This window comes from Cajanus cajan, chromosome 8 (assembly GCF_000230855.2).
Source record: "Cajanus cajan strain Asha chromosome 8, NIPB_CcT2T_4, whole genome shotgun sequence".
In the NCBI taxonomy this organism is placed as follows: domain Eukaryota; kingdom Viridiplantae; phylum Streptophyta; class Magnoliopsida; order Fabales; family Fabaceae; genus Cajanus; species Cajanus cajan.
This window is the reverse complement of record NC_138524.1, coordinates 20,584,193-20,593,217: the sequence shown is the minus strand read 5'-3', so window position 1 is coordinate 20,593,217 and position 9,025 is coordinate 20,584,193. Positions and strand designations below refer to the sequence as shown.

General features: G+C 34.1%; 1 protein-coding gene across 3 annotated transcripts; it reads right to left on the bottom strand.

The window, feature by feature from the left end:
* Positions 1-1,575: 1,575 nt before the first annotated feature.
* Positions 1,576-8,622, bottom strand: LOC109818443 (putative serine/threonine-protein kinase At1g54610). 3 transcript variants are annotated; one of them, XM_020383908.3, is made up of 9 exons: positions 8,263-8,622; positions 7,486-8,146; positions 6,465-6,749; positions 5,694-6,011; positions 4,891-5,118; positions 4,332-4,432; positions 3,570-3,687; positions 2,806-3,276; positions 1,576-2,220 (listed from the first exon to the last, which is right to left on the bottom strand). In XM_020383908.3, exons 2-9 carry the CDS (start codon positions 7,894-7,896, stop codon positions 2,017-2,019), a joined length of 2,136 nt encoding a protein of 711 aa, XP_020239497.1. In that variant the 5' UTR covers positions 7,897-8,146; positions 8,263-8,622; the 3' UTR covers positions 1,576-2,016. The 3 variants fall into 3 exon arrangements, with proteins under 3 accessions (XP_020239497.1, XP_020239498.1, XP_029124678.1); XM_020383909.3 differs by having other exon boundaries at positions 8,344-8,622; XM_029268845.2 differs by having other exon boundaries at positions 3,570-3,684; positions 8,263-8,621.
* Positions 8,623-9,025: the final 403 nt, after the last annotated feature.

Below are 9,025 nucleotides of genomic sequence, written 5' to 3'. Positions count from 1 at the left end.
TGTAGATAGACTTACTCATAGAGTAAACAAAACCCCCCTCACATACACACACAGAGACATACACACACACATATATATATATATATATATATATATATATATATATATATATATATATATATATATGAGGGAGTTTTAATTACACTAGTATAACTTTTACTAAGTATTACAACACTCAATAACTTTATATTAATTGTGAATTTTGTAAATCCAACCGTTAGATTGAAAGTTCATATCATTTTATACGTGTATATCAAATTTTGTTAAAATTGAACAACAACTTAAAAGTTATCAAAGTGTTCATATTTTAGTGTATTTTGAAATGAATATATTACGTCAAATTTTTTTTTTTATAAAAATGAAGTATCAAATCATCTTGGATTAATATAAAATTTTGTATATATAATCTAAGAGATATGAACTTTCAATCTAACGATTGAATTTACAAAGTTCACATTTAATATAAATTTATTGAGCGGTGTAATACTTAGTAAAAATTACACCGATATAATTATAACCCTCCTCATATATATATATATATATATATATATATATATATATATATATATATATATATATATCTTTATAATTTTATTAATCAGATAATTTTACTTATAATTAAACCCAGAAATCGGAAACAACATATTATTAACACTCCTCGTAATCAACATCATTGCATGATGTACACATTTATTACACTTGCAATCTATTAAGATTAATTCTAACTCATTAGAATGTCTTCGTTGGTAATGCCATAGCTCGCATGGTTTTGAGTCGTGGAGATCAGATAAAAGCTTCGCACTTTCAACCTCAAGTTTGGGCTTCTAAATCTTAAGACTGATCCATATATAACATCGGACAAAACAAAAATCCAACAAATATATTAAACTTTTAAAATGTGTTTTTAGTTCATATAAAATGGTTGAATTTTGATTTGGGTTCTTAAATTTTAAAGAGAGAGAAAATAGAAACATTTATCCGGAAATCAAAAATCAGAACTTGCTCATTTTACATAAACTAACATATTTAAGTCAAATTTTAATTATGAAGCAACTCAACCATGATTGTCTAGAGGTTTTGGCTCACATAATCAGTCTTCCACGCCTGAAAAATCAAGCATGTTTCAAAGACACCTCATTGAAAGGTTATAATTAGTTTGATTAGTTTATTTATTTGAATTTTTTCTTGGAAGAGATGTTTAATGATACTATCAAGTTGGGAATGCAACACATTGTGCCATGTTTGTTGGTAGAAAATCCATGCAGCGGTGGAAAACTTGATTCGTTAGTGAGGATTTCCATTCTCTGATGTTTATTATTGTGTTAGATGCTAGCACTAGTATTAGCACTTTAGCTTGTTATAATTCTTATTGAGCTTCACTCATCTGAAATTGTCACCCGTCCGTGTTAGGAGTGTACAAAATAATCAAGCCATTCTCCATATATATTATTTATTAAATCTAGAAATTTTATTAATAAATTATTTTAAAACATACTTTTAAAGCAAAATAAAACACCAAACTAGCTCAAACTCGTCCTCAAAAAATACATCAAATCTAATTTCTAGAACCTGAACTTGTCAAAATAAACTTCAAACCATATCAGATTAGTAGCACAGGATAGTTCAGGAGCACCATTGTTAGACAACAACAATACTGAAGCAATGATGCGTCAGATAGAATGAGAGGAGACACATAATAATGCATATCCTTAGGCATCTTCTGGGTGAATATTAACTCTACCATGACACAGTTATTCCCCAGTATTCTAACAGATTGAAGCTTAAAAGCTTTACAAGAATGGGCTTATGCCAGAAATTACAGCTTTAAGTAGAAAGAAAATATGTGATAAATTCAAGGGGGAGAGGTTTTCTAAGGTGTAAGGTCTAAAGTTTACCTAACATGGCCATTGGGGCATTTTGCAAAGGATACTTTCTGCCTATACAGCCCCCCCATTAAAAAAGAAAAGAATAGAAGATTCTTTATGATGCCTTGTTGCACCTCAACAACTCTACAAATCAACGACCAGAAGCAAATAATGAATTGGTTACCTGGTTCCCTTCAGCTTGAAGCCTTCTCATTTTTGCCTTATCCAAACGTGCCCGTCTAACTGCCTCTTGAATTTGGCGGTCATGGTCTTTCAACATCTGATCCATGTTGCTTGATGGAACCAGCAATGGACCAGAATAGTGGATTTTATGACCCTTTGCCCCATAACCAACCTGCACCATTGTGAGGGGAAGGAAAAATGAGCACAAGAAATGTAGACCAAACTGAAACGCAAACAATGTCAATAATGAATGGCATTAGATCAACCTAACAATCAGTGGAAAATAATATACAAAAACAAATTATACGGTTCAATAACCATAAAAAAAAAAAAAAGCCTTATTACACTAAGATTCGCTACATGGAAAACACGATGGAACAAAGAATGATACGGCTCAAGATGGAACAAATAGAATTGTAAAGTTAAAGCAATGTTTGGATTATTGTTTAACTATGTCAAAAGCACACTCATACCATATATAGATGATTTAACTTAAAAAAATCATATTTGTTTTTTTACTCAAACGTGATTATGACATTATGTCCCTTAAAGCACATTTGACTAATCTAGCCTTTTTGGTTGAGAAAGTTATACTGAATTTTACTATGAAAAACCAACTTACATTTGAGATAAAAGTTTTCACAGTTCAAATTCAATTTTAACCAAAATCAATTTTGCACCATCAAATTCATCTAAAATCAAGTTTACCTAAATACACCACAACAGAACAGATAAAGGTAGAAGTCAAACTACTTACAAGAACTAGGTCTTTGTTGCTGCTTCTCCCTTCTTCGTTTTGGGAAGTGCCTACTTGGCCCTGTACATGATGCCTTTGATCTTGTTGTATCGATGATTCAGAGACATCCTTGAATGATCCAGGGAATCTGTTTATTAGTTTTGAAGCCTCCATTTGTGATGATCCAGACCTTTCTCTGTGATCATCTGACAACATACTGGTGGCTGAAACCAAGCCTGAAGTTGTTGATAGATCGCCCCCAACTGAAATATTAGGAGCCTCATCCTGGTTCTTCCCAGCTTTAGCCCATGCAGTGCGGTGAGCCAGTGGACCAGAATGAGAGGCTCTTTTATGTTGCGGTACCTGAGGTCCCATGCCTACTTCTACAGCTTGTGATGATCTAGGGGGATCGATGGGAAATCCAGAAGCTTCTTCAGGATGAGGATTAAACTTCTCACTTCTGCTTTTTGATTGAGCCATACTTTGTCTCTTCTGTAAGATGAGGTTATTTAAGGTTTTGACACAAGAAAAGTGGTATAACAAAAAAGAGTATAAAAGCTATCCTCACAGGATGCAAATATGACATTCAAAAGGGAAGCTGAAATAAGATTCAATAATTCAACCTTCAAGCACCCTTTCTCTTTTTTTCCATTTTATTTTAGTTCTTAAGATGCCATGCAGATAGTTATTGTTGGGATATAAACAAGAGCAAATCCAAAAGGATATTCATGCATTGACAAGATCATTAGGGTAGTAAACATGAAAGAGCAAATACAGAAGGGTACCTGCATTGACAGGGGCAGTTCAGCATTGGCATCTGGTGCAGGGACAGCTCGAGATTCTCTTGCTACTCTTCTTTCAAGGTCGTGTCTTTGGCCCTTACCTGCTGCTGCCCCTTGTCTGCTAAAATCAGAAAACCAAAATCAAAAATCTAACAGTTAACTTTACGAGCTAGAAATCAAAGTGAATAATGCCATAAGAAAATACTACAGTGGAACTAAAAAGCATGATTAACAAGCAATCAAGCATCAATCTGTTCAGAAAAATTGGATAAATTCCAGGCTATTCATTGAATGGTTTAATATAAACCTATGTCATGAGCATATGAAACATCATGCCCAGTTCATATTGGGATAGCCAGACACGCTGACAATATAATATATTTAACAGTTTCCAAGAAGAATATGAATACAGCTTCTCAGAAGTTGGAAACAACTTGTGTTTTCTGAGTTTTTTAGGGGAAGTGGAAGGTTTAATCTAAAAATTAAATCTAGAGAACAACTGTTCCTCTTTTTTCCAATTGCTAAAATTTGATCAACAAATACACAGCCATTATATTTTGAAAAGAAAGAACCAAACAAATACAAAATGCAACAAGAATAATTGAAGAATTTAATTAGAAGATAAAAGAACTTTGAAAGCTTAAACATAAAAACACACATGAAGAGGCAGTGAGGCACCCCTTCAGAACTGAATATTGCTAATGCATTAGGCAAATGCCAACCTTATATAACAAACATATAACCACCCTATTACTGAAAACACACCTTCTTGCTTGTTCATCCCGTAGTTTGGCATCAAATTCTTTGCTAGGAGGATACTTTGGCAAACTTGAAGGATCACAAGGTAGAGGCTTTGTCGTGAAGAACTAAATAGCAAGTACACCAAAAGGAGACAATCAAGACCAATGCATATTGAATTATCAAAATCAATAATATACATCCAAAATAAAAGAGAAATTAATGCAACAATGAACTTGAGTAAGAGACAATGAATAAATAAACAACATGTTATAAATATATCAATTAGTTGATATACAAATGAATGTTCTACTGTATTAAGATCTTGGAGACAATACTGATGGGGACTTACAATAATAGCAATGGTAAAGAGACAGTACAGGAGCAGCAATTTGATCAAAACAATAATACACAAAAATTTAAGGTTGAAATATAACTTAAACTGATGCTTTTATACAAACATGAACATCCATTTTGTATTATATGCATTGTGTGTTAGAAACATATGGACATCTGGTATTAGTAGCAAAGAATGAACATAAATCAGATTATATTACGTCTTCAAAATTCATCATGAATTTCACACCTCACTCTTCAAAGCAGATGCTGCACTTCCACGATCAGCAGGATCTATGGACAAAAGAGTCTCCATGAGTGCTAAAGCAGGTGCAGGGAAGTCCTTGAATGTGTCGGCAACACATTGCCTGTAGGGTTGTTGGGGCTTAAATATTGTTGCATGGGGCAACTTTGATTTTCTCCAATAATCCTCAGAAGGTGAACCACAAAGTTTAAAAATTTTATGTAACTGCTCCACCTACTAGATAGAAAAGTACCTTTTAATCATCTAATTAATACAAGTGTACAACCAGACTATTGACACACAAAACATACAGAGGAGCATTAACTGGAATTTGTAGTGAACATAATATTTATCTGTTTTGTTAGGCATTACTGATATTCCCTTGTGAACCCATCTTAATTAATGCTAAAGAATGGTTCAAAAGCCACCACATATAATACAAAAGTATATTCTAAAATTTCTTATCCCACCTATGAAGAACGAAAGTATCAGCAATACACCATATACATTTAACAAACGATTTATGATGGAACATTAATATTAGTAAAATATGGTGTCTATAGACATGATTTATCATAGAGTTATGGCATTGTAAGATTCATATAGGCCACTCCACATAAGGGAAAGGGTTGCTAGGTTGTTGTTGTAATTGTTCCAAAGCCACCACACATAATAATTCATACACAAGTATAATCTAAAATTACTTACCCACTTATGAAGAACAAATATTCAGTGATCCATAGATATTTAACAGATGAAAGGAAGAAATAAATTGCCACATTTTAACATAAACATTTAAGTTCTTATACCTCAGTTCTCCCAGGCATTATAGGTTTGCCAGCATACAGCTCAGCAAGTATGCAACCTGTACTCCATAAATCTACAGCAGTGCCATAGTGTGTAGCACCCAGTAAAAGCTCTGGTGGGCGGTACCAAAGAGTGACAACTCGGCTTGTCAAAGGCTGAGTTTGATTGGGATCAAAAACACTTGCCAAACCAAAGTCTGCAATCTTCAAGATTCCGTTGTTGTCAATCAAAAGGTTGGAACCCTTAATGTCACGGTGCAGCACACCACAGCTATGGCAGTGATCAAGTCCACGTAAAAGTTGCTGCATGTAACATTTAACCTGCCAAGTTCCAATGAGAAATTAATCTTTGCTTGAATTTTGTGGCCAACTGGCCGTGTAGCATTTCATCTTTAACTAGGATTGTTTACAAGATATCTCGTATTTTATAGTTTACTTTCTTATCCCAAAATAAAATAAACTAAGTAGTTAAAGCTTGGTTATCATTTTTTGGTCTTCTTTTATTACCCTTTCTTGTAGTTTGTTCCTCTTTTTCAATATATTCATTTTCAATTTCAATCCCAAAAATAAAAATAGGAATTAAAGCTCTGTGATTATCAGAATGAGTGTCTTTAACTATTAGCTTAAAAGTTAAGGAGAAACTTCATTTTGTTGAATATCAGATTACACACAGCAATAAGATGCAGCAAGATTTTTCTTGGAATATGCCATAAGCTACTTTTTTTGTAAAACGGAAGGAAAGAAGTAAAACAAAAAAGAAGCTTTAAAAATTACCTGTGCTTCTGTAAACTTCACTCCAGGATGTGACGCTAGCCCAGCCAAGTCATGCTCCATGTATTCGAAAACAAGGTATAAGCTGCAAGACATCCTTGATGTAACCAGGCCTTCCAGTTTTATGACATTTGGATGATCAAGCCTACGTAGAATGTGAATTTCCCTTGCCATGAAGCGAACACTCTCTGGCTCAAGATTATCAAACCTCACTTTTTTCAAAGCAACAACTTTCTTTTGCTCAAGATCACGAGCCCTATAAACATTACTGTAAGTTCCCTGTCCAATCTGGGGAAAAAAAAAATAGAAGGAATTTTTTTATCATTCATGGAAAAATAAACAAGGCTGTAGATAATAATATCATTTAGTTAATTGAAATAATGGAGAAAAAAAAGGACATCTAACTATAAATCTAGAAACTAAAGTAAAAAGCGCCAAATTTAACTCAATTTTTTGTTGCATGCATCAGAGGGTAAAATCAAGGATATTAAAACGCAAACAGAAGCAGAATTGTAGTAGGTCCAAATTCAAGGTATCTTGGCCTTACTGAAGAAAAGTAAAAAATGATACATAACATTATTAGCTTCTTAAATTCAATCACTAACAACTATCAAGAATTTTGTAAGAAATGATATTATGTGAGTATAATATTCAAATACAGTTTAAAAATGATAGGTCGTGTATACGAGGGTTATAATCAAACAACAACAACAATATACATTAGGTAAGCCCCACCACCATGGCAACTATTATCCTCAAAACCAAAGGCAGTGCAAAGTTGGCAACTCGTTTTCCTAACTGTCATCCCTAGCATACAGCAAAGTTTGGAAACAGCTAATCAAAGAAGAAAGAGATGGGGGAGAAGGTGAAGGTGAAGGAAAAACAAATTTAACAGTTAACAGATTAAGAAAACCAATCAGAAAATTCAACACTTAAATCAATGTTCTAACAGCAACTAGAATATCTACATCTAACAAAAGCAATGGCAAAATTCCAGTGACACCAGATCAAGAAAGAAACATACTTTATCCAATTTCTCGAAAGAATCTGCACGGCGCGGCAACCATCCATTGACAGCCTCTCCAGCCACTGCTGCCAGCCAAGATGGCCATCCAGCTGCAACCTGCTCCCCTTCCATGGCCTTGGGAACACTGCCAGCACCCGGATGTGGTTGAGCAGCAACACACTCCATTCTCTCCCTCTTCCTCTCAACATTATCGCCTTGCAACCCCAAGGAACCATTCTCATGCTTATCAATCAAAGCAGTTCTCAAATCATTACCATCACATTTATCCTTCACCCTATACGCATCCTCCCTCCTCGATGAAGCACCCCTCAACACATGAGAGTCCATCGGAGCCTTGCTCGACAATCTCTCCCTTGGACTCTCCTTGCTATCCTCAATGGCAGAGGGCTTGCAACAGACACAACCCATTATGCACAACAAACAAACCCCTCCCACAAAAGCCAAGTTTCAAATCTCAATGCTTCTCACCTCACCCCTTCAATTACATTCCTACAATACTATACTAGCATCCCCATCTTCACTTCACTTCACTCCCATAACCACCAATATTACCACACATTCAAACAAAGCCAAATTGTAACAGTAGCAATAATTACATCAATATTTTGATAACCCCAAATGTGATCCCAGATTAGTCAATCCACAAAAACTCAATAACCTGATCAAACAGATTACAATCTTAAATTCAACAAAGCAAACCTCGGAAATCTTCAAAATAGTAATAATAATAATAATAAAAAAAATATATTTTTTTTACACAGCGGAATGATTTACCCAATGAAATACCGGTGGTTTATGAACCGGGAAGCATCAAAGTTTGCAAATTTAGAATGTAAGAGAGCGTGGAATACTAACAGGAAGGTGTTCACAAGTTACAAGCTTTTGGGTGGGAGTGAGTTTGCAAAGGTGTGAATGTGGGGCCCACATGAGGCTTTCCCAGTACCCAGACAAGCAGAGAGGGAAAAGGATAACACTGAAACTCAGCAACAGTGAAACACATGCAAAGTTTGGACTGAGAAGCCATGGATCTAGGGCACCATCACAAGGATTTCAGAGAGAGAACAGAAGACAGTGTTTCATGATACGATGAAACATGTTACTAGAATACCATAAATGAAATTTAGTATTTAATTGCTAATCATATGGTTTATTTGATATGGTGGTGTCTAAATTATTAATGATATGCCTATTATTAAAATAAATTTAAGGACCAACACTATGATACATGTAGCAGTCACAAAAAAATTATTGAGGGTTCGAGTCTTAGTATTTAGTATGGATTAAATTATTGAGATTTCAGCATTTACTATTTTCGAAGACGAATATTTCATTTCAAAATACACGGTTAAAAAAATGAGTAAGTAAGAAGGTTTGAGAATCAAGTTGTTTTGTAGTATACTCTAGCAAAATAAAAATAAAAAAAGCTCGAATTTTTTTATATTGTGGTGTCGGGTTTAATTATTTTTTTCTAGAACAAATATATCTAAAGTTCTTCTTACAATATTTAAAATAATTACACATGAGAATTTAAAATTAC